This window comes from Mustela putorius, unplaced genomic scaffold, assembly GCF_011764305.1.
Source record: "Mustela putorius furo isolate JIRA1106 unplaced genomic scaffold, ASM1176430v1.1 tig00003898_pilon_pilon_pilon, whole genome shotgun sequence".
Taxonomy (NCBI): Eukaryota; Metazoa; Chordata; class Mammalia; order Carnivora; family Mustelidae; genus Mustela; species Mustela putorius.
The window spans coordinates 10,002,556-10,029,126 of NW_025422047.1; the positions used below are offsets into that span (position 1 = coordinate 10,002,556).

At 41.4% G+C, this 26,571-nt stretch overlaps 1 protein-coding gene across 1 annotated transcript in view; it reads right to left on the minus strand.

The window, feature by feature from the left end:
* TGM7 (transglutaminase 7) overlaps positions 1-22,736 on the minus strand; it is a 32,723-nt gene extending 9,987 nt beyond the window's left edge. Inside the window, exons 1-4 of the mRNA XM_004751224.3 lie at positions 22,679-22,736; positions 2,696-2,935; positions 2,008-2,253; positions 1,296-1,414 (exon numbers count right to left, since the gene is read on the minus strand). Coding sequence (XP_004751281.2) covers positions 1,296-1,414; positions 2,008-2,253; positions 2,696-2,935; positions 22,679-22,736 — 663 coding nt within the window. The remainder of the gene's footprint in view (positions 1-1,295; positions 1,415-2,007; positions 2,254-2,695; positions 2,936-22,678) is intronic.
* Between the last annotated feature and the right edge of the window lie 3,835 nt (positions 22,737-26,571).

Consider the following 26,571-nt stretch of genomic DNA (forward strand, 5'->3'; position numbering starts at 1 on the left):
GATGGATAAAAACAGGATCAGCCATGAAAGGAGAGGAGGCCGAGTGTGGGGATCCTGGAAATCGGTAGAGGAGTTCAGCTGAAGTTGGGAGCCCAGGAGAAGCCAGTGTAAGCTCACGACATACGTTTATAACATGTAAAGCAACACATGCTGCAACCCTTTTGGCTGCCAGATGCACAGGTATTTGTTTCAGTTTCAAAAAATTACACAAGTTGTCACAGAGGGAGAACAGGGCAAGGCCCACTGTTCTCTCCCCACTACCTTCCAGGTGAGTATGGAGGGGGCTGAGATGTCAGTGGGAAGGAGGCAAAAAGTACATCCATCATGGCTGGTGGTTGGGAGTGGGAAAGTTGCCCAGAGTCAAAGGTCCCACCCTTTCTATACTGACCGGATATTGGATATTATTAAAGAAATTGCTGTTCATTTCTTTAGTTATGATAATGTATTATTCAGTTTTTCAAAAAGAGTCATCATCTTTTAGAGCTATAAACAGAAGCATTACTGGACTGAATGATATAGTATCTACAATTTTCTTCCAAAAATTCCAGTGATGAGTTGGGAGGGACAGGGACAGCATAGACCAGGGATGGGCAGACTTTTTCTGTGAAGGACCAGATAGTAAGTACTTTAGGTTTTACAGGCTGTGGGGTCTCTGTCTCAGCTACTCAACTCTGCCTCTGTAACATTAACACAGCCATAGATGATACGTAAATGAATGAGTGTGGCTGTGTTCCCATGAAATGTTATTTATGGACACCAAAGTTTGAACTTCATATAATTTTCACATCAAAAAAATTTTTGGTTCTTTTTCAACAATTTGAAAATATGAAAATCATTCTTAACTCAGGGACCATATAAAAACAGTCAGTGGACTCTAGTTTGCAAACCCCTGGTGTAGATGGAATCAGGTTCACCATAAATTGCTCACTTTTGAACTTGAGAGATAGGTTAATTTTAGTAGCCTATTTGGATTATGTTTGTAGTTTTTTATATAAAATATTAAAAACTTGAGAGGCACCTGGCTGGCTCAGTTAGTGGAGCATGCCACTTTTGATCTCTGGGTTGTAAGTTTGAGCCCCATGTTGGGTGTAGAGGTTACTTAAAAAAATCTTGAAACAAAAACCAAAACTTTGAAAGACATCTCCCCTTCCTCCCTTGCCCTCTCTTACTGGATGGGAAATCAGCAGGAGCCATACACCCTGACTTTTGTTAGTGGCCCTTTGTAAGCTAATAGAGTTGATTAAGAACCAGCTTCAGGAGACCCGCCCCAGGCCCACTTTCTGTGACAGGGTTACCTGCCCATAGTTCCAGGGCCAGGCGGTGATGAATCTTTCATGACCCTTGTAAACAAAGCCATAGTCCATCATGATATACTCCTGTAGCAGTATTTCACTTGGCAGGTAGACATCGTCCTCTGAGTGGTTAAGGAGTGGAGGGGGCAAAAAACAAAAAGTAATAAAGAGATAAGACAGCAATGACAGCGTCCTGCTGGATAACAAGGAAACAAACATGTTGCTGGCAAGAGAAATCAAGACTGGACCCTTTAAAAATCTACTTTGCTTTTCTAGAGGCCAGTGATAGAATCAGTCCCTTTAAAACATAATCATTATCTTTTGCTGATGGTAAAAGTGGAAAGCTTCTTGTAGAGATCTGGAAAATACAGATGATGGAAAGAAGATAATGAAAATCACTCAGTCTCCGACTCCGAGATACCCACCGTTACAACTGGTGAATCCCAGCCATTCTTTCTCTCCACTTAGACAATTAAGGTCCTACTGTGTTCCATTTCCTAATCTATTTCACTTAACCTCACACCATGAACATTTTCATTGTGCCATTCAATTTTGGGGGGTTTTGTTTTGTTTTTTGGTAAAGATGGTTTTTAGTGAGCACATGGTAATATATGGCATAGATAGTTGACTTGTATCTTCTGGGTTTTCTCAGAAGAACCTCACTGAGCATTCCCAGTGTTTCGGGTTAGCATTACCCCCTGTGAGCAAGTCGTACCTGCATTCCAAGGGTTAAAAAGCAGGATGAAAGTCCCCAGTGGGTGAACCACACTGTGACTCTGACCCTGGGAGATCTCTAGCTTCAGAGTGTAGGGACCAATGACTGCGTTGGCTGGCGTGAAAAGGGCAACTAAGAGCGAGTTGGTGTCAATGGTGAAGTCAAAGGCGCTCCAGACATTTCCTTTTCGAGCCTGGGTGAGAGAGAAGGTGGCTCGGGTTCCCAGCAACTCCTTGGGTGCCGGTCCTGTGTGGGAGAGAATGACCCCAGAGTGAGGTTTTAAAATCTATGTGACGTGATTCTAGGAAGAAACTGAGAGGACCCTCACCTCCTTGCTAATCTTTTTGGCTTAAGGCTTTTATTGCCACTGGGTGTCTTTGGGCAAGCCACTTAGGACCTCTGGGCCTCAGTATTTTTATCTGCAAAATGGGATCATAATACTACCCACCTGAAACTCTCAGCATGAGGATTAAATGAAATAATATGTATGAAGTGAGCATAGCACCTGTTGCATATGGAAAAATCAGCTATTACTATTACAACTGCAGTTTGCTGAGTTGGCCAAATCTTTCCTTAACATCACTTACAGCACCCTGGAGATCCCAAGAAAGGAGAGAGGAGGGAGCACTCAGAACGGAGAGGTGGGAGCCCTATAGGTGAGTTTTGCCTTGGGGTCAGGTGAACTCACCAGTCTCGGCCACGAAGGTGAGATAGTCTGTCCCAAAGTGAAAGGGTCGGTTGAAATGTAGTTGGAGCCCAAAGGACTGGCCCCTTCGCACGATGAGCCGCCTCAGGCCCATCTCCTGGGTGTGATGCTCTTTGTTGTTCCTCGGGCTCTGCAGATCCACAGACCTGAGCTCCAAGGCTGCCACTGGAAGGGGGCAAGGAGGAGACCAGTCATTACCCAGCTGTGGCTCCCTGACTCTATCTTAGGTAGGATTCCATCCAGACCTTAGCCCTTCTGCCACTCTGCCTCCTAGTTTCACAGCCTAGCCTCGGAGGGCAATGTAGCAGGATCTGACCCTGGAGTGGGAAGACTGATCCTAGTGACCTCTGCCCCCGGACCCCCTTAAGAATTAGGGCCCCAGGAAGAGAAATGTTTCTACAGCACTAAAACTTAACCCTTGAAGGGCCAATGCGTACTATTAACCACTTTTGTTGACAGTCTTTCCAGAAGTTACTCTATTGTCCTATTGATAGAAGAAAGAGCATATTAGAATTTTGTACAAATTAAGTCAATGAGTTGACTGGAGGCTGGGACCTCAGCTACGGGCTTTAAGATCCTAGGTGGGTGGCTTATTTCTCACCTGTCAGCCACATTCCATGTGTATGAGGGCACTGACTCTTCCCAGGATGTTCCTGTAGGTGTACACCTAATATACAGATTAAAGACTCTCATAGCTCCATAGGCCAGAGTTGTGGGCTCTCACCACCTCAGCTGTGAGACTTCGAGCAAATCACTTATGTCCCTAGACATCAGTGTCCTCCACTGAGAAACAGAGACTGTGGTAGTCCCACCCCATAGGGTTCACATGGGCGTTGAGTGAGGATTCACGTGGAAAGACCATATTGTAGTGGCAGGTGGAGAGTCAGCCCTCAGTAATCCCTCATTGCTCTTAGTGCTAGGAATAACGCAGCCTCAGACTGCATTTGCTTTGTTATTTCTGCTGGTGGTATTTATTGCACTTACCATAAATGAAAATCTGTTAAGCCTTTGTTCCTAATAGCATATCAGTTTATCTCAGTGGTTCTCCACTGGAGAAATTCTGTCCCCTGGGGGAAATTTAGCAATGTCTGGAGGCATTTTTGGTGGTCACAACTGGGATAGAGCCCAAGGATGCTGCCAAACAGCATCCTAGAGGAAAAACAAATGTCGGCACCTACTTGGTTTTTGTGCCATTCACATTTTGAACTTCCACATATATTCTTTTTTTTAAAAAGTATTTTTTTTAAAGATTTTATTTATTTATTTGTGAGAGAGAGAGAGTGAGAGCAAGCACAGGCAGACAGAGTGGAAGGCAGAGTCAGAGGGAGAAGCAGGCTCCCTGCAGAGCAAGGAGCCCGATGTGGGACTCGATCCCAGGATGCTGGGATCATGACCTGAGCCGAAGGCAGCTGCTTAACCAACTGAGCCACCCAGGCGTCCCTTTAAAAAAGTATTTTATTGACTTATTTATTTATGTGAGAGAGATCGAGCAACAGGGTGAGGGGCAGAGGGAGAAGCAGACTTCCCTCTGAGCAGGGAGCCTGATGCCGCGCTCAATGCAGACTCCGTCCAAGGACTCCAGGATCAGGACCTGAGCTGAAGGCAGACACTTAAGTGACTGAGCCACTCAGGTGCCCCCAAACTTCCACATATATTCTTTATGTTTTTACTAAATGAGTTCAATTTGCTAGTTTCAGCTCATCTTTCCCACCTGGCTAGATTTCTTGAATTCCAATTCTTTCACTCAAACACCATCCGAGGATTGCCTAAACTGTCACTGGCAATAAGATGGTTCTAAACATTAGGGCGTAAGTCAGAAGCCAATGGAGTCATGTTAGAGCTTTCTTCCAGGTTAATGCTGAGCTATTAGGAAATACTCTTTAAGTATAGTTGTTCAACTACCTGTGACTACATCTAATACTTCACATGAGGAAAGTGGATTAGGTATTTGAATATGTTTTTCAGGAGGGCGCCTGGGTGGCTCAATCAGTTAAGCCATCTGCCTTTGTTTCAGGCCATGATCCCTGATCCTGGAAACAAGCCCGTCCCTCATTGGGCTTTCTTCTCAGTTGGGAGCCTCCTTCTCCTTCTCCCTCTGCCCTTCCCCTATTTGTGATTTCTCGCTCATTCTCTCTGCCAAATAAATAAATAAAATCTTTAAAAAATGTATTTCACAGTCTAGAGCAAATCAAATTTAATATTTACATCTTTCCCACAAATTTGTTAAACTTTTGGCTAAAAACACTGTTCTTGTTGATCCCTTGATCTCCCTTCTTGTAACCTTCTTTCCTTGAGGTAGATTCAAAGCTGAATTAGTGGATCAAATAATACAAAGTTTTTAACTTCTTGATGTAACTTAGGCACTTAAATAATTACATTATTAGAACCAGAAAAGTCAGGGCAAGATCTAAGACAGTTGCTTTTGGGTTACTTAATAGCATTTTTTTAAAAAGTCAAGTCCAATCCATTAGTAGTTAGAAAATAAATTTAGAGAAATGTGACCAGTATTTTTTAAAATAGAAAATATCACAATGTATCACACATAAGGAGAGCAAGTGTAATTTTATGTGTAACTGGGTCATGATGTGAACTGTGGGTCATAGTCAAAAATTTGAAAACTGGCCTAGATACTGATGGAAACAGATTGCATCTTCTCTGTTCCTGAGGGGTCTGATGTATTCATACCAGGAACTGCAAGACCTCTGAAGGAAGCTTCTCCACCCCATGTATAGAGCCCAGTAGCCATTCCACCCTGAAAGATCAGATTCCCAAAGAAGGCAGTGAACAGCACCCAGGAGTGCTTCTATCACTTCCACAGAAAGGAACAGGACTGGGGCCAGCCTTTTCCTGGCTGCTGTTCACAGCTGGAAACAGAGTTCCTAAGGGCAGCCAAGTCAATTCTACCTTTACCCAGGCTGGATCTTGCTTTGGGAAAGAAAGGGGAAGAGGAAGAAAGAAGATGTCTTCCTCTCCATGCCTGAGGTTGCAGTGCACGGAGAAAACTCATTCTCCTTTGGAGACTCGGGTTTTCTTTTTATTCCACTTAATAGCACTATGTATTTGGCTCACTAAAGTGCATTTCCTGTCAGGGAGACAGTGACTTCAGAGAACAAAAGAGAGGTCCTTCAAGGGAGTAGGAAAAGAAAACCAAAAGGCTCAAGAAGAGGTTCAACAAAGCAGGAAATGAAGCAGAAGCAATTAGTAAAAACATGTCAGCACCCATAAGGCCTTCTTGACTTGGTCACAGGTCCGCCAGAGTTAATGACTTGAGTGAGGGGACAGTAAGACCTGGCCACGTGATTCCTGGTGGTTGACTAATATGAAGACAAGGAACGATCAAAATATACCCCCATGTATTATTAGTCTTAAAAAGTTGGGGCGGGGTGGACATCTAAACAGCCATCTGTCTGTGATGAGTTCTGAGGTGAGTGCTGAAGCTCCTGCCATTTGAGACCAAAGCCTGAGGCAGCCTTGCTCTCGAGGGTGGATCCATCTTTGCCCTTGGGTCTTAGCTCAGAGGTAACCACTACACTGAGGCTTTCTTTGACCACTGAATATAATGCCTCACCTCTCACCCTATTGCTTGCTATCACAAAACCCTCCTTATTCTCTGCTATTCATAATACCTAGAATTAGTTCCTCAGAAGCAGAGACCTTGGCTGTCTTCTCATACCTGGATCCCCCATGCCTAGGATGGAGCATGGTTCTTAATTGCTGTCAACGGTAGCTAATGCTCACTGACTGCCTACTACATGCCAGGCACCATCAGAAGTTATTTTATTAATCTGAAACCATTTCTGTTCTTTCAACCATCCTGTGATGGAGGTGTTAATATTGTTCCCCACATGCAGAGAGGTATAGGGAAGAGCTGGGATTCAAACCCATGTGGGCTAGTTCCAGAGCCTTCCCTCTTAACCTTCACAGTCTCCTGCCTTCCTTGGTGGGTTCTCTAGGATGTTTGCTGCAGCAGTATGTGCAGCGTGGATAAAGTACAAGGAGAATAGCCCTACAGGAGGGCATTGGGACTATAGGGGAAGAAGAGAGAAGCCCACGATGGCAGCAGGTCTAACATGAGTGGGTGCTTGACTCCAGGCCAAGATGCTGCTATTCGATTCAGTGGTAATGGGTACACCTATCCATGGTGGGAGGATAAAATGGTACAACTTTCTGAGGGCAATTTATCCGTATTTATTACCAAAGAAAAGAAAGTCTTAAAACATAAATATATTTGAGCCATAAATTCCTCTTTTGGAAATTTTTCCTAAGAAAAATCATAATTTGTGTATAAAAATGTAAGCAATGAGGATTTTCAGTTCAACCCAAATATCCTACAGTAAGAGCTGGATATGTAAACTTTATTCCTCTCATCTCAATGTAACCAACAGAAAGAACAAAGAATCTGAGGAAATAATTCATGAGGCATTAAGAAGCAACATAAAAAGACTCAAACCCGATATGGTAAGAGGTGGCACTATGGGAAATTCCTCTTTCCTTTGAGTTTTTTGGTATTGTCCAAGCTTTTGCTTTGAGCATGTATTCCTTTTGTATTTAGGGTAAAGTGTTACTTTGGCTAGAGGCAGGTTTTTAAACAGGAGTGACACCCTCAGAGCTGTAGGTCAGGATTAATCTGGCTATGGTATGTAGCCCAGATGGAGGGGAAAAGTCTGGGGTGGGAAGGGCAGTGAGACTCTGTCCTAATAACCCAGATAAAAGGTTAAGATGATCTAAACAAAGGTGTTGGCAAGAAGAAAGGAGGGACCGCCTGGTGTGTGCGAGGGACTGGTGAGGGACTGGCGTCCACGGGCATGTGACAGGCTAGTAAACACTTGTGGAAATACCTAATAATTCCAGGGCTTCCTTAAGCTAGTTTGGATGAAGACTGGGGCAGGTTAAAAGCATGCACAATGTCCTAAGCAACGTCCTAGGCAGTCAGGCTACTGGTGAAAGACTGGAAAGCTCCAGAGATAACGAAGGGTAAATTATCCTAGGCACAGCCAGCAATGAGATTTGGCACTGGCCACCGAACAGCAGGTGCACTCGGCTCCTTCTCCTTCTCCTGCCTTTGTCCCTGCATTCAGTCTAGCTCCTCTGTCAGTATCTTTCTTCTCTTTTCCCCCTTCTTGTTATTATGATAAGTTTAGTGCTTTCTTAAATACTCCCTTCCTTTTCATTGCTTCCCTTTTAAAAAATGTGAAAGGGTATGGCTTTGTGAGAGCTCTCGAAGATTCCTAAGGGATGAGATTACTGCAGAGTGTTTCTGTGTCTCTTAAAGTGTGCAAGAAGAAAAATGTCACATTATCTAAAGGCTCAAGTCCAGGTTTCTTTGTCAAGCATTCAAAGCTCTCCCCAATGTGGTGCCAACATATCTATCCAAACTTACCTCCCAGTAGCCCATAAATGAACTCTGCCTAATTCATGTTGTGTCTTCTAAATAGATCATGCTTGGCTGGCTCTACCTCTGGATGGTCCCTTCCCCAATCCCTACATCCCTACGGTCTCCATTCTTCCAGCAAAATTCAGCATCCACCTTTTCCACGAAATCCTACCCAAGCATTTAGGAACATGGAGATTTCTTAACACCTGTAACAATAGTTTTATATCTGGGTAATATTTCTTGAGTGTTTTTAAGCCCCGGGCTTTATATTTATTATCTCCTTCTATCCTTACAACTACCCAAAAAGATATTATTAACTCCATATTATAGGGAGCAGACAGACCAGCAGTGAGCTTAAGTAACTTGCCAAGTGTCAACTACCTAGTAAGTGGAAAAATTGTCATTCAAACCTAGACAGCTTGACTTCAAAGCCTACCTAGCTTTTCACATTTGGCTTGTGGTTCTGGTCTGGAGGTTTTCACCTTTTTTTTTTTCTCCCAAGCAAGTGAATATTGTGCTTTATTCAAATGAGAGTGTAATGAATAGACCTAAGAGGAGCTGTTCTGGTGGAAGAGTGGGGAGCTTCTCTGTAGAGCCCTAGGGGTCTAAAGAACACAATGAAAATCATAGATTCTTCCCAACCTCCTCATCTGAAAACACCAGGTGGTCAGGTCAGAATCAATTCCAGAGCCCACCTGGTGTCCCTCTCTTCTTCTCTGGAATTTCTCGGACTCTGAACCATTTATTTGTCAGTTAATCATGTACTACTAAGCTGTTTCTTTGAAACACTATTTCTCTTTAATGATATCTACAGGATTAACTGTATTACGTAATTGTTTATACCTAGAACTCAGCAATTCAAATAGCTGCTAGCAGGAGCCAAGTGTCCCTAAATTTTTAGGCCTAATGCAGCAAATGTAATAAAGGACATATATCCATAATGTAGAAAAGTTGCTATAAATATTAAGAAGCCTTGCTGTAATCAGAGAAATGCAGACTAAAACAATAATGAGATCCTGTCTTTGATCCGTTTAAACTATTTAAAAGATTTTAAAAAAATCTTTTTATTTTATTTTTTAAATCTTTAAAAAAATACTTTTATTTTTTAAATTAAATTAAAATAAATTTAAATTTTATTTAAATAAAATTAAATTTTAAAATATTTTTTAAATATTTAAAAATATTTAAACTGTTTAAAATAGCATATTCTAGGGAGGAGTCAAGATGGCGGAGAAGTAGCAAGCTGAGACTGCTTCAGCTAGCCGGAGATCAGCTAGATAGCTTATCTAAAGATTGCAAACACCTGAAAATCCATCGGCAGATCGAAGAGAAGAAGAACAGCAATTCTGGAAACAGAAAATCAGCCACTTTCTGAAAGGTAGGACCGGCGGAGAAGTGAATCCAAAGCGACGGGAAGATAGACCCCGGGGGGAGGGGCCGGCTCCCGGCAAGCGGCGGAGCAACCGCGCACAAAATCAGGACTTTTAAAAGTCTGTTCCGCTGAGGGACATCGCTCCAGAGGCTAAACCGGGGCGAAGCCCACGCGGGGTCAGCGTGGCCTCAGGTCCCGCAGGGTCACAGAAGGATCGGGGGTGTCTGAGTGTCGCAGAGCTTGCGGGTATTGGAACGGGAAAGCCGGCTACAGAGACAGAGCCGACAGTAATCTCGCAGCTCGGTGTTACCTTGAACCGGTCGCAGGCTCGGTGAGCTCGGAGCGCGGCCGGAGGACAGGCAGACGGGAGTAACTGGGCGCTGTTCTCTGAGGGCGCACTGAGGAGTGGGGCCCTGGGCTCTCGGCTCCTCCGGGCCGGAGACCAGGAGGCCGCCATTTGTATTCCCGTCCTCTGGAACTCTACGGAAAGCGCTCAGGGAACAAAAGCTCCTGAAAGCAAACCCGAGCGGATTACTCACCCCGGCCCCGGGGTAAGGGCGGTGTAATTCCGCCTGGGGCAAAGACACTTGAGAATCACTACAACAGGCCCCTCCCCCAGAAGATCAACAAGAAATCCAGCCGAGACCAAGTTCACCTACCAAGGAGTGCGGTTTCAATACCAAGGAGAGCAGCAGAATTCCAGAGGAGGAGAAAGCCAAGCACGGAACTCATGGCTTTTTTCCTGTGATTTTTTTTAGTCTTGCAGTTAATTTAATTTTTTTTTTTTTCTTTTTTTTTTTTTTTTTTTTTTCTCGCCTTCGGGTAAAATTTTTTTTTTTTTTTTAACTGTTACCTTTTTTTTCTTTTTTAACGATTTTTTACTAGTTTATCTAATATATATATATATATTTTTTACATTTTTTCTTAGGTGTTTTCTTTTTTAAAAATTCTTTTCTTTTCTTTTCTTTTTTTTTTTTTTTTTTTTTTTTTTTTTTTTTTTTTTTTTTTTTTTTTTTTTTTTTTTTTTTTTCTCTCTTCCTTTTTGAACCTCTTTTTATCCCCTTTCTCCCCACTCACGATTTTGGATCTCTTCTAATTTGGTTAAAGCATATTTTCCTGGGGTTGTTGCCACCCTTTTAGTATTTTACTTGCCCCTTCATTTACTCTTATCTGGACAAAATGACAAGACGTAAAAATTCAACACAAAAAAAAGAACAAGAGGCAGTACCGAAGGCTAGGGACCTAATCAATACAGACATCGGTAATATGTCAGATCTAGAGTTCAGAATGACAATTCTCAAGGTTCTAGCCGGGCTCGAAAAAGGCATGGAAGATATTAGAGAAACCCTCTCGAGAGATATAAAAGCCCTCTCTGGAGAAATAAAAGAACTAAAATCTAACCAAGTTGAAATCAAAAAAAGCTATTAATGAGGTGCAATCAAAAATGGAGGCTCTCGCTGCTAGGATAAATGAGGCAGAAGAAAGAATTAGTGATATAGAAGACCAAATGACAGAGAATAAAGAAGCTGATCAAAAGAGGGACAAACAGCTACTGGACCACGAGGGGAGAATTCGAGAGATAAGTGACACCATAAGACGAAACAACATTAGAATAATTGGGATTCCAGAAGAAGAAGAAAGTGAGAGGGGAGCAGAAGGTATACTGGAGAGAATTATTGGGGAGAATTTCCCCAATATGGCAAAGGGAACGAGCATCAAAATTCAGGAGGTTCAGAGAATGCCCCTCAAAATCAATAAGAATAGGCCCACACCCCGTCACCTAATAGTAAAATTTACAAGTCTCAATGACAAAGAGAAAATCCTGAAAGCAGCCCGGGAAAAGAAGTCTGTAACATACAATGGGTAAAAATATTAGATTGGCAGCTGACTTATCCACAGAGACCTGGCAGGCCAGAAAGAGCTGGCATGATATTTTCAGAGCACTAAACGAGAAAAACATGCAGCCAAGAATACTATATCCAGCTAGGCTATCATTGAAAATAGAAGGAGAGATTAAAAGCTTCCAGGACAAACAACAACTGAAAGAATTTGCAAATACCAAACCAGCTCTACAGGAAATCTTGAAAGGGGTCCTCTAAGCAAAGAGAGAGCCTACAAGTGGTAGATCAGAAAGGAACAGAGACCATATACAGTAACAGTCACCTTACAGGCAATACAATGGCACTAAATTCATATCTCTCAATAGTTTACCCTGAATGTGAATGGGCTAAATGCCCCTGTCAAAAGACACAGGGTATCAGAATGGATAAAAAAACAAAAACCCATCTATATGTTGCCTCCAAGAAACACATTTTAAGCCCGAAGACACCTCCAGATTTAAAGTGAGGGGGTGGAAAAGAATTTACCATGCTAATGGACATCAGAAGAAAGCAGGAGTGGCAATCCTTATATCAGATCAATTAGATTTTAAGCCAAAGACTATAATAAGAGATGAGGAAGGACACTATATCATACTCAAGGGTCTGTCCAACAAGAATATTTAACAATTTTAAATATCTATGCCCCCAATGTGGGAGCAGCCAACTATATAAACCAATTAATAACAAAATCAAAGAAACACATCAACAATAATACAATGATAGTAGGGGACTTTAAACACTCCCCTCACTGAAATGGACAGGTCATCCAAGCAAAAGATCAGCAAGGATATAAAGGCCTTAAATGACACACTGGACCAGATGGACATCACAGATATATTCAGAATATTTCATCCCAAAGCAACAGAATACACATTCTTCTCTAGTGCACATGGAACATTCTCCAGAATAGATCACATCCTCGGTCCTAAATCAGGACTCAACCGGTATCAAAAGATTGGGATCATTCCCTGCATATTTTTCAGACCACAATGCTCTAAAGCTAGAACTCAACCACAAAAGGAAGTTTGGAAAGAACCCAAATACATGGAGACTAAACAGTATCCTTCTAAAGAATGAATGGGTCAACCGGGAAATTAAAGAAGAATTGAAAAAAATCATGGAAACAAATGATAATGAAAATACAACGGTTTTCAAAATCTGTGGGACACAACAAAGGCAGTCCTGAGAGGAAAATATATAGCGGTACAAGCCTTTCTCAAGAAACAAGAAAGGTCTCAGGTACACAACCTAACCCTACACCTAAAGGAGCTGGAGAAAGAACAAGAAAGAAACCCTAAGCCCAGCAGGAGAAGAGAAATCATAAAGATCAGAGCAGAAATCAATGAAATAGAAACCAAAAAAAACAATAGAACAAATCAACGAAACTAGGAGCTGGTTCTTTGAAAGAATTAATAAAATTGATAAACCCCTGGCCCGACTTATCAAAAAGAAAAGAGAAAGGACCCAAATAAATAAAATCATGAATGAAAGAGGAGAGATCACAACTAACACCAAAGAAATACAAACTATTATAAGAACATACTATGAGCAACTCTACGGCAATAAATTTGACAATCTGGAAGAAATGGATGCATTCCTAGAAACATATAAACTACCACAACTGAACCAGGAAGAAATAGAAAGCCTGAACAGACCCATAACCAGTAAGGAGATTGAAACAGTCATTAAAAATCTCCAAACAAACAAAAGCCCAGGGCCAGACGGCTTCCCGGGGGAATTCTACCAAACATTTAAAGAAGAACTAATTCCTATTCTCCTGAAACTGTTCCAAAAAATAGAAATGGAAGGAAAACTTCCAAACTCATTTTATGAGGCCAGCATCACCTTGATCCCAAAACCAGACAAGGATCCCACCAAAAAAGAGAGCTATAGACCGATATCCTTGATGAACACAGATGCGAAAATACTCAACAAAATACTAGCCAATAGGATTCAACAGTACATTAAAAAGATTATTCACCATGACCAAGTGGGATTTATTCCAGGGCTGCAAGGTTGGTTCAACATCCGCAAATCAGTCAATGTGATACAACACATCAATAAAAGTAAGAACAAGAACCATATGATACTCTCAATAGATGCTGAAAAAGCATTTGACAAAGTACAACATCCCTTCTTGATCAAAACTCTTCAAAGTGTAGGGATAGAGGGCACATACCTCAATATCATCAAAGCCATCTATGAAAAACCCACCGCAAATATCATTCTCAATGGAGAAAAACTGAAAGCTTTTCCGCTAAGGTCAGGAACACGGCAGGGATGTCCATTATCACCACTGCTATTCAACATCGTACTAGAGGTCCTAGCCTCAGCAATCAGACAACAAAAGGAAATTAAAGGCATCCAAATCGGCAAAGAAGAAGTCAAATTATCACTCTTCGCAGATGATATGATACTATATGTGGAAAACCCAAAAGAATGCACTCCAAAACTGCTAGAACTTATACAGGAATTCAGTAAAGTGTCAGGATATAAAATCAATGCACAGAAATCAGTTGCATTTCTCTACACCAACAGCAAGACAGAAGAAAGGGAAATTAAGGAGTCCATCCCATTTACAATTGCACCCAAAAACCATAAGATACCTAGGAATAAACCTAACCAAAGAGACACAGAATCTATACTCAGAAAACTATAAAGTACTCATGAAAGAAATTGAGGAAGACACAAAGAAATGGAAAAATGTTCCATGCTCCTGGATTGGAAGAATAAATATTGTGAAAATGTCTATGCTACCTAAAGCAATCTACACATTTAATGCAATTCCTATCAAAGTACCATCCATCTTTTTCAAAGAAATGGAACAAATAATTCTAAAATTTATATGGAACCAGAAAAGACCTCGAATAGCCAAAGGGATATTGAAAAAGAAAGCCAACGTTGGTGGCATCACAATTCCGGACTTCAAGCTCTATTACAAAGCTGTCATCATCAAGACAGCATGGTACTGGCACAAAAACAGACACATAGATCAATGGAACAGAATAGAGAGCCCAGAAATAGACCCTCAAATCTATGGTCAACTAATCTTCGACAAAGCAGGAAAGAATGTCCAATGGAAAAAAGACAGCCTTTTCAATAAATGGTGCTGGGAAAATTGGACAGCCACATGCAGAAAAATGAAATTGGACCATTTCCTTACACCACACACAAAAATAGACTCAAAATGGATGAAGGACCTCAATGTACGAAAGGAATCCATCAAAATCCTTGAGGAGAACACGGGCAGCAACCTCTTCGACCTCTGCCGCAGCAACATCTTCCTAGGAACAACGCAAAAGGCAAGGGAAGCAAGGGAAAAAAATGAACTACTGGGATTTCATCAAGATCAAAAGCTTTTGCACAGCAAAGGAAACAGTTAACAAAATCAAAAGACAACTGACAGAATGGGAGAAGATATTTGCAAACGACATATCAGATAAAGGACTAGTGTCCAGAATCTATAAAGAACTTAGCAAACTCAACACCCAAAGAACAAATAATCCAATCAAGAAATGGGCAGAAGACATGAACAGACATTTCTGCAAAGAAGACATCCAGATGGCCAACAGACACATGAAAAAGTGCTCCATATCACTCGGCATCAGGGAAATACAAATCAAAACCACAATGAGATATCACCTCACACCAGTCAGAATGGCTAAAATCAACAAGTCAGGAAATGACAGATGCTGGCGAGGATGCGGAGAAAGGGGAACCCTCCTACACTGTTGGTGGGAATGCAAGCTGGTGCAGCCACTCTGGAAAACAGCATGGAGGTTCCTCAAAATGTTGAAAATAGAACTGCCCTATGACCCAGCAATTGCACTACTGGGTATTTACCCTAAAGATACAAATGTAGTGATCCAAAGGGACACATGCACCCGAATGTTTATAGCAGCAATGTCCACAATAGCCAAACTATGGAAAGAACCTAGATGTCCATCAACAGATGAATGGATCAAGAAGATGTGGTATATATACACAATGGAATACTATGCAGCCATCAAAAGAAATGAAATCTTGCCATTTGCAACAACATGGATGGAACTAGAGCGTATCATGCTTAGCGAAATAAGTCAAGCAGAGAAAGACAACTATCATATGATCTCCCTGATATGAGGAAGTGGTGATGCAACATGGAGGCTTAAGTGGGTAGAAGAAGAATAAATGAAACAAGATGGGATTGGGAGGGAGACAAACCATAAGTGACTCTTAATCTCACAAAACAAACTGAGGGTTGCCGGGGGGAGGGGGTTTGGGAGAAGGGGGTGGGATTATGGACATTGGGGAGGGTATGTGATTTGGTGAGTGCTGTGAAGTGTGTAAACCTGGTGATTCACAGACCTGTACCCCTGGGGATAAAAATATATGTTTATAAAAATAAAAAATTATAAAAAAAAAAAAATAAATAAAATAAAATAAAATAGCATATTCTGTGAATATGCTATAAATGGAAGTGTACTGTTTCATACATTGATGGTGTTAGTATAAATTCATACAGATGTTTTAGAGGAAATCAATTGATATTGAAGAGGAACAGAATATGCCAACCCAAAATATGGCACTTTGACATAAAGATTATTTTGAGCGCTTGAGAAGCAGATACAAGAAAAGGTCTTGGCACTTCCCCTATTTGCCTAAAAGCAGGACGCACATTTACAAAGGTGTCCCTCCTCTACTCTACCCTTCTCTACCAGGCAGGGTAGAAGTCCATCACCAGAGACAGCTCTAGACCCTCATCACCCAGATATGGCACCAGAGGAAATCTATATAACAAACTATTAACTGGCTCTTCTCTTCTATTAGTTTCCCCCTAAATTTACCTTCCTACAACTTTCTGCCCTAGGTACTCCAAGTCCTTCTCCTTTGTCTTGTCACTTCTTTAAAAATGTCTTGTTCTCTTGTTGAGATGCTTACAAGCCCAAGTTCTGATCATCTCTTTGAGTTACTCATCACTAAGTGCTCCCATGTGTGTGCAAAGTACATGTTAATACACTTCAGTTTGTTTTCTGTTTCTTTTATCAGTCTATTTATTGGTCCCCAGCGAATGAACTTGACTGGGTAGCAGGAAAAATAGTGAAGTTTTCCCTCTTCTATAATATCCATTAAAAACTTAGTGGGTATTGTCTTTGAGCTAACAATTCTTTTAGAAATCTTTCATATAGGGGCACCTGGGTGGCTCAATGGGTTAAGCCGCTGCCTTCGGCTCAGGTCATGATCTCAGGGTCCTAGGATTGAGTCCCGCATCGGGCTCCCAGGGAGCCTGCTTCCCTCTCTCTGTCTCTGCCTGCCTCTCTGTCTACTGTGATCTCTCTCTGTCAAATAAATAAATAAAATCTTAAAAAAAAAAAAAGAAATCTTTCATATAAAAAAGACTTTCACACATATGCAAAGTTTTATCAGGAGGGATGTTCATTGCAGCATTATTCATAAGAGCAAAATACTGGAAACAATCTAAATGCCCATGAAAAAGGCATAGTAACAAATAAAACCATTTTTATTAATAAATTTATTAAACTATTTATATGCCCAGAATGGAAAATTATATATACTTCATTTAAATTTTTTGATAGATAAGTATGCAGTGGCATGCAAAGATTTCTAAGATATATGATTAAGTTTTTAAAAAAGCAAGTCAACAGATAATATGTATTACATAATTCCATTTTTTAAAATGAAAAATTCTATAACATCTATTATTATCTGGAAACAGTTAACCACATTGTTAACAGTTCTCTCCCATGAGGAAAGAGCAGGATTTAGAGCACATACATATGTGAAGGGGGACTTGGCATTTTTTATTCTAAAACGTGAAGTTTTTACTTTTTATAACAAACATATTTTTTGTGTGTGTTTTACTTGCTTAATTAAAGTATAGCTTAAAAAAAGATAATATAACATTTAGGCTTAGGTTGAGGATACCTGAGGGGGAAAATTACCCTAGACGTTGGCAAAAAAACACCCTAGAATCTAGTGTACAAAGAGATGTCTTGAGACTTCTCTATTAAACTATGACTTGTGGTATAATACCATGTATATCGCTAATCTCTAGTAGTTTCTGTGATACATAAATTTGGACACAATTTTAAGAAATACAGAATCCATGTTTAGTGTCCTCTCCCAGCAGGCCTTGTGTGCCTGCCAGGCTGGAGTGTTCTTTACATTCCTAGCAGCAGAGGTTCTGAGGGGACCCAAAAAAGAGCCTGAGTTCAGAGGGCAGAAGCAGCACTCTCTAAGGGGAGCTCAGAGTCAGAGGAGAAGCTGGGCCAGGAAAAAGGTCTAGGATCTAAGAGGTGGTCTTCCCACAGCTGCAGGGTTAGCCAAAGAAATGGCTTCCCAAGTACCAAGGACATCTGGTGGGAAAGGTCAAGATCCTTAAGGGCTTCCTCAGACTTCTCAAGGCCATTCCAGTCACAAGATGTCAAAGCAAAGTTTGCTCACAGCTTTAAGGTTAAGCTGAATCCATTCATAAGAAAAGTAATGGTTGTGCGCCAATGATTTATATCTTCCGAATGAAAGTGGGGAAATGGGGGGAAGGAGCCAGATTACAAAATGAACTATCACCATTCATGTAAGTTCTCCTGTCTCTTCTGTTCACCCCCCACCCTCCCCAAACACCTCCCCTCTCTTAATTCAGCACCTCAGAAAAGTCAGATTCCCGGTACTCACTCTGGTCCATCTCCCTCCTTCTTCTGTCAGCCAAGGCCCTTCAGCTAATCAGTATTAAGATTCCAGACCTAATTGTGTCTTTGAGCATTTACAGTCATCCTCCTAGAACCTTTTCTTGCATCCTGAGTTGGTTGGGTGGGGCTGCCATTTCCTCCTCCTCCTAAGACTCCTCCTGCTCTTAATTTCCCCACTGTTCCGGATGCATCTTTGCATAAGGAAAGAAGTTTCTGTCCTAAGCCTTTTAAAAAATTGCTGAGGGATTTGTTTCTGTGGCCTCCTTTTTAAGCTGAGAAGACTCAAGTGATATGGAAGGCAAAGCATGATTTGATCTGTCCCTTTGCACCTATGTCACTCTAAGGCTTGGGACCCAGTTCACTCTAAACCAGCTCAGTCTGGTGTCAGGTACTGCCAGATAGTCAGTGTCCAGATGGGGACGAGTAAGGAGCAGAGCTGCCTTCAGGAAGGTCATTCACCAGTGGTCATGAAAACAGATTTGAACAGCCCATTAGGACCTGGAGACCTTTGCATCTTGAAAAATGAAGTATGTTGACACAGTGAATTATTATGCCATTGATTAAATATGAAGTTGATAGGGGCAGGTGAGTGGCTCAGTCAGTTGAACATTCAACTCTTGCTTTTGGCTCAGGTCATGATCTCAGGGTCATGAGATTAAGTCCCACATCTGGCTTGGTACTCAGTAGGGGGTCTGCTTGAGATTCCCTTCCTCTTCCTCGGTCTCTTCTCTTGCCACCCCCCAACCCCAGCTTCTGCATGCTCTCTCTCTCTAAAATAAATAAATATTTTTTTTAAAAAAATGAAGTTGGTAAAATTTTCCAATGACAAGGGGAAATGCCTATAAATAGTGTTAACTAAGGTGTGTGTGGGGGGAAGCAGGGTACAAAAGCAGTGCAGCTTATCTCAGTAGTGTAAAAAATGTTATTTATATAAATAGACCCATCTTTAAAAGATGGAAGAAAATATAAAGTGTGATTGTTTAAGAGCAGTGGGATTGTGAATGATCGTGATTTGCTTATTTATACTTTTCTGAATTAAAAAAATTTTTCATGGTGGGAGTTTAAGATGTTTTTAACCAGGGAGGAAAAAAAAATGCTTTTCAGGTGGTGCCTGGGTGGCTCAGTGGGTTAGGTCTCTGCCTTTGGCTCAGGTCATGATCTCAGGGCCCTCGGATAGAGCCCCACATCCGGCTCTCTGCTCAGGAGGGAGCCTGCTTCCTCCTCTCTCTCTGCCTGCCTCCCTGCCTACTTGTGATCTCCCTCTCTCTGTCAAATAAATAAATAAAATATATATATTTTTAAATGCTTTTCAGAGTAAGGGAGCAAAGTGGTAGGAAGACCATGACTGGAAATCTGGACATGGATATTTTATCTGATTCACAGTGTAAAGGGAGAAACAGAAGTATTTAGTCAATACACCTGAAGGAAGAATTTGGTTTGGTGAAGAATAGTGCTGCAGAGAAAACATAAAGCTATTTACATGTTCACTGATCATTGTCAAAGGTATGTAAGAGGTGCCTAATTCCCTGGGTTAATCTGGGTGATTCATCGAAAATTCCCACACCTATTGTAACCAAAGCTTTCTGTCACATCCTCTGCCTTTTTTTAATGTGTTGAATGTATTTAGGAAATGGTCCTCAATTAGATGCATTAAACTTACTCATTACCAAGTGTTTACTGAACACCTCAGGGACTTTATTTTATTAAAAAAAAAAAAAAAACTTTGGCTCAGAAAAATATACTTTTGTTACTAGTGCAAAAATCTCTTGTATTAGAACCATATGCTCTTTTGAGGAAAGTAGAATTTTAAAAAAAAACCTCTTTGTAATAGAACTCCTAATTCATACTGAAGATATTTTGAAAATAGAATTTTTAAAATGATTGTATTTATTTATTTGAGAGAAAGAGAGCATGAGCAGGGGAGAGGGGCAGAGAGAGAGGGTGTGCTGAGCAGTGAGCCCAACACAGTGCTGGATCCCAGGACTCAGATTATGACCTGAGCCATGATGACAGACCATTAACCAACTGAACCACCGAGGCACCCTGAAAATAGATTTTTTTTAATGGTAGAGGGTAGTATACATTTTGGGAAATTTCCTTCCTGTTATTTGTCTATGCAGAGGTGGGATTTTTTCCTTAGTAGTAATCACACTGTATATTGAGGACAGGACCTGCTTAAAGTGTAAATTTCCATATAAAACAATTTGCCATCTTATTTGAAAATACAGCTTTCACAGTGCAATGACTTTTGCCTTGTAAAAATAAACTTTCTTGTCTCAAATTCTATTTATTTATTTATTTACTCGCTCACTTACTTATTTGGGTGGGGGCTTAGATGAGAAAAGAGGTTACTCCAAAAATAACCACAGTACTACTATTTGGGTTAATGAAAGAAATTTCATTCGGTCAGCCTAAGAGCCTCATTAAGACTGGATGTCCTGGGGTACCTGAGTGGCTCAGATGGTTAAGTGTCTACCTTGGGCTGAGGTCATAATTCCAAAGTCCTGGGAGATGTCCCGCATCAGGCTCCCTGTTGAGTAGAAAGTTTGCTTCTCCCTCTCCCTCTGCCCCTCCTCCTTGCTTGTGTGAACACTCTCTCTCTCACTCTCAAATAAATAAATAAATTCTTCAAGGGAAAAAAAAAGACCGAATATCCCAATTTTCCCTACTATTTTGATGCCTTTCCTTCCTTTGTTTTACAAGTTTGAATGCCTGGAATACTGATGGCACCATACTAGAAGTTTCAAGGCAAACAAAGGTGGTCTTCAACCCAAAGGAGCTTACAGTCCATTGGTGGAGAGGAAACACGCACAATATCCTCTACAAAGGAAACTGCTTTTCGTAGGCTCAAAACAGTGGAGGTCTACTAGGGAGGAGCTCTGGAAAGGCTTTGTGAACTGTGAGCAGCCACTGGCAGATGAAGAGGATTTTAGAGAGAAAGCTGGTGTGAGAAAGGCATTCGGGCCAAAGACACAGCACCAGTAAAGGGGGAGAGCAGGGAAAGCCAGGGCTTCTAAAACCAGCAGAGGAATTGGCTGCAGCAACCCAAACTTATTTTATAAACCAGTTGTCTTTGGTAGGGAAAAAAAGGAAGAGAGGCTTGAAAGCTCGATAATGGTGGATAACAAAGCTACTTTTCCTGCACTGCTTTAGAAAGTATAGTTTTATAGCTGCAAGTGACCAGTTTTAAAACCTAAACATCACTGAAAAAATTGAGCTTTTGGGGATGGCTGGGTAGCTCAGTTTGTTAATCAGCTCAGGTCATGATCTCAGCGTCCTAGGATGGAGTCCCACATTGGGCTCCTTGCTCCCCAGGGAGCCTGCTTCTCCCTCTGCCTCTGCCTGCCATTCTTTCTGCCTGTGCTCACTCTCTCTCCCTCTCTCTCTGACAAATAAATAAATAAAATCTTTAAAAAAAATATTGAGCTTTCACAAAACAAACTGAGGGTTGCTGGGGGGAGGGGGTTTGGGAGAAGGGGGTGGTATTATGGACATTGGGGAGGGTATGTGCTTTGGTGAGTGCTGTGAAGTGTGTAAACCTGGTGATTCACAGACCTGTACCACTGGGGATAAAAATACATGTTTATAAAAAATAAAAAATTATATTAAAAAAAAATATTGAGCTTTTGATTACCCCTCGCTTTTTGTCATACCACCACCTACACCAGCTCCTTCTACATGATTGTCAAACCCAAAAAGGTTTTTTAATGGAGTTAGAATCACATGATTAAGTTATCAGTATCCATCATGGTATTGCAAATCATGTTCATTGACTGAGTATATTATATTCTGTGTATAGATTTTTCTCAAAGACAAATGCCTAATATAGTCAAGCTTTAAATTAGGTTTCCTGAACAGAAAAGATTTTCTTCCATAGAATCATCTCTGTTTTGATAGTAGACTAACCTCTACTAGGGTTAATCCACTAGATTTGTCCCATAACAAGGTCATAAACTCTGAGTACCCTTAAATCTAAAATAAATACAGAACAGACCTCCTGTAACCCTCTCCTGGCTCCATATCCTTGTATGTGTCTACTGCTTGAAGATCTTGCTGTTACTTCAAATTCAACATTTTCAAAATTGAATCTTAGTCCCACCCAACCCCCAAATTCATATTCTTAATCATCCTTGTAAATATTATAAATCTTCATTAGTTTTTTGGAGGCTTCTGTTTGATGGTTATATGACCCAATGGATAAGGCACGGGCTTCCGAGTTAGAGAAGTGGTTCAGGATCCAGCTCTGTCCTTTCTGAGATTTAGTGCTTCCCTGACTGTAAGCAAGTAAGCCTTGATGAGCACTCTACTCTTACATAAAATGGGGCTGATAGCAGGGCCTACTTCACAGAGTCACTTTGAGAATCAAATATATAATGTTTGTAAAAGCCTTGAAGTGCTACACAAACATTAGCCAGTTTTATTTGGTAATAACAGTAATATTTATGATCCTTCAGAATATGAGGTTCATACAAGAATGTGTCAAGATGGGCTAAGCTTCCCAAAGAGACATTCATGACCATAGAGAACTTGCCATAACCTAGTCCAGCCCAATCTCATGCAGCCTTGTCTTTACTCCTGGCCTGATTATTCTCAAGGGGATGGAAAACATATATGACCTGAACAGATTAGGTCATACTCTTGCTTCAGACTCACCAATGGCTTGCCTTGCTCCACAGTCCAAAATCTTCACAAGGCTCACACGTTCTGCCATGTTCTACCCTGACCACATCTCCAGCAGTATTGCCCACCATTCTTCCTCTCACTTGCTTGCTGATCTTTTCTTGGCTTTCCCAATCCATTCCCTTCCCTGATCACACTCTGTACCCCCTCTCCAGACCTCCACTGAAATGTCGCTTTATCACAGAAGCTTTTTCTAATTAGCTGAGACCCCATATTTACTCTCTTGGAATGCTTAGCTTCTCTTTCACAGCACCGATCACACTAGAAACAACCATATGTATACTTTTTCTTCTCCTCTAGACTCCCTGCCTCCTATGCATTGTTTGCATGATTCCTCCCAAACAGACTGAGCCATCTGCAAAATGAAGCCCGTTTTCTATGATACTTGAATTACAACAACACCAATCCCTCCTCTATGAAATTAGCTGGAAGTCAAGTAACTCCTGAGATCCCCTCCCCCTGCCCAGAAGTCCTAGATTCCCTTCCCTAGAAGTCCCCAGGGTCCTTACTTTTGTGCACAAATCAGCTCTGCTGTCTTGACCCCTGGTGCCTGCTTGGAGAATGGGAACTCAACTGCAGTCTTTCAAAGATGGGTTGACTGGTTGTGGCAGGCTAGAGGTTCTTGGCCAACCCCACAAACTGGGGAGGATTACAGAGGCATTTAGCTATATAGCTGGGAGGGTGTGGCAGAAGGGGTTAATAAGATCGGCCACACCCACTGCCTGGGTAGCTCCTGAACCCCTGCTATAGACCAGGTTCTCATCCAAACAGCCCCTTCCTGGTTGTGAGTCCCTGCCTACCTGTCTGACCATAGTCTGGACCACCCAGGCCATCAAACTTGTTTTAAGGAGCAAGCATCCAAGGGAAGTTAGTTAGTCATAGTTGGTCTCCTAATACCCCCTTTCCAAAGTGTTCCTTTGCCACTTGAAAATGATGGAGGTAGAGTAATGGAGGAGTTTCACCTAAACATTAAAACCTAGGGTGGAGGTAAGGCCAGTTTTGCCAACAACAACCCCAAAATGGACAAAAATATTTTTATCCTTTTTATAATGTATGTATTAATCCCATCAATTATGCTGCAACCAGATTTTGTCTTCAAGCTAAACATAATCTAGTTTCCTCTACTTTTTATTCCAACTCTACCTACCACCAGCACAGTTCACTATCCCCCCATCCTGGACCACTCCACTTTCTAACTGGCCTCCCATGGCACACAATCCCTATATCACACAACACCCAGAGTAATCCTTCAGAAAAGCCAAGATTATCAGATGATTCCCTTGCTTAAATTCTTCTGTATCTTCTTACTCCCCTTAGAGTAAGGTCCAAAAGATATAATACAGTCTTGTATGTTCTAACTCTGCTTTCCTTTTCCTTGTTTTCTTTCTGCTGCAACCATTCATTCATTTGACACATATTTGCCAAGCATCTGTTGGAAGAAAAGAGCAGCCAGTGTGAGTGGGGTGAGGTTGGTGGGGGGAATGACTTGAGGAAAAGGTCAGAGAAGAAGAGGATGAACCCCACTGTTCATGTTAACTATGGTTAGTTCAGATTTCCTCTGAGCTTTCCTGGTTTCTTAGGCACATCTGTTTTCTCCCAATAACTTACATGCATTTTTCTGGAATATTCTCCCCTCTTCTATTCTGCTAGCTAAATGTTCTTCTTTCTTTAAACCTCTAGCTTAAACATTACTTACTTCGGGATGACTTCCTTGATAAATGTCTCATAGTTTTCATTCGTTTCATTTATTCAGCCACAAAAATATATTGAGTGTCTGTCATGTGCCAGGCACTGTTCTAGGCTCTGTGGATACAACTAAACAGATTTTCATCAAATTAGAAAGCTATGTGTGGGATGATATGACAGGAAATGTGTTTTACATGGTATACCCAGAATCTATCTTAGGGAACTTCCTTGAGGAGCATCTTAAAGAGATGGACATCCTTTGGAGCAACAAAGGTACAGCAAGCATCTCTAGGCTTTGGGCTGAACGGGACACATCTTATGAAGATATAGTAGGCCTAAGAAAGTAGCGACTTCAAATTAATTGCAGGCACTGATTTGGGACCTTGCTGCTTCTCAAATGGACAGCACTATGAAATCCAAAGTTTATTTACTTAGAAACAGTAGTGATTTCCCTAACCAACCCCACGGAGGACATATGGCTATTAGTGGAATAGACTTATGGTTATTAGTGAAAAGATATATGGTTGTTAGTCTGCAGAAGAGACATATGGTTATTAGTGAAAAGTGGCTGTATCCAACCTCTGCTGCAGACTCAAGTAGCAAGTTGTTAGGGGCTGCCACTATTTCCCAGATGGAATTCTGCAACCCCAAGTGGTGTCTGGAATGACTCCTTTCAGAATGAGCCTCTGAAAGCTTAAACAAAGAAATTCTGTTTTGGTTTTTTTTTTTAAGATTTTTAAAAAATTTATTCGAGACAGAGAAAGACCACTCCATGCTGAGCAGGGAGTGTAACATGGGCCTCATCCCAGGACCCTGGGATCATGACCTGAGCTGAAGGCAAATACTTAAATGACGGAGCCACCCAAGTGCCTCAACAAAACAAGTCTTTTTTTAATTCATTCAACAAACATTTTTAATTTTTAATTATGCATTTAAATTTATTCATTTATTATCACTAGGGTTTTTTTATTTTTAATTTTTTATTAATATATAATGTATTATTAGCCCCAGGGGTACAGGTCTGTGAATTGCCAGGTTTACACACTTCACAGCACTCACCATAGCACATACCCTTCCCAATGTCCATAACCCAACCACCCTCTCCCTACCCCCAGTCCCCAGAGACCCTCAGTTTGAACAAACATTTTTGTTGAGAGCTTCCATGAGTGTGGCCCTCAGCTAGATTCTAAAGGTGCAGTAGTAAATAACAAAAAATGGTCCCTTTACTCATAGAGTTTATACTCTACCAAGGGAGATAAACATCTTCAAACTAATTACTTAGCTCCAAGTGAGCAAGTAAAGAGTATTCTGAAACCATATTTCAATCTGGGGAATAGTAGAAGGTGGGGACAGGAAGTCCTCCAGGGGGAAAGATCTTTCACTTTGTTTTATAAGATAACTTGAAATTCTAAGTATGGGAAGATGATGTTGAGTGGCAAGGAGCTGTGCAAACACCCTGCAGTAGAAAGAAGCAGGTGTGAGTCCCCTAACATTTCTGAGGGAAGGTCGGTGCAACTGAAGTACCTAGAGCAAAGAGGAGCATAGGATGAGATGAAAGCCAGAGATTTCATTTTGGGGTTATGACAATGAGAAGCCATTAAGGGTTTTAAGTAAGGCAGGAAATGTCATGTTTATGTTTTTTTTTGTTTTGGTTTGTTTATTTATTTATTTATTCGACGGACAGAGATCACAAGTAGGCAGAGAGGCAGGCAGAGAGAGAGGAGGAAGCAGACTCGCCACTGAGCAGAGAGCCCGATGCGGGGCTCCATCCCAGGACCCTGCGATCATGACCCGAGCCAAAGGCAGAGGCCTTAACCCACTGAGCCACCCAGGTGCCCCTCATGTTTGTGTTTAAAGAGATCATTCTGACTTTATGATGGAAGAGCAATTGGTGGGGGGGAGCAAAGGTGAATGGAAGGAGACCTATTGGGAGACCCCTGAAGTGAAGCAGGAGAGAAACGATGGAGACCTGGACCAGGGTAGTGGCATTAGAGATGTTCTCAGCAGAGGACACTAGAGGCATTAGAAGATAAACTGATAGACTATGGTAATTGGCTGGATATGTGGAGCGAAGTAAAAGGAGATGTCATGAGTCCTAAGGGTTCTGGCTTCATGCATCTTGGTGGGTAGTGATGCTGTTCTTCAAATAGGAAATACTGGATGAGGACCAAGTTTGTAGG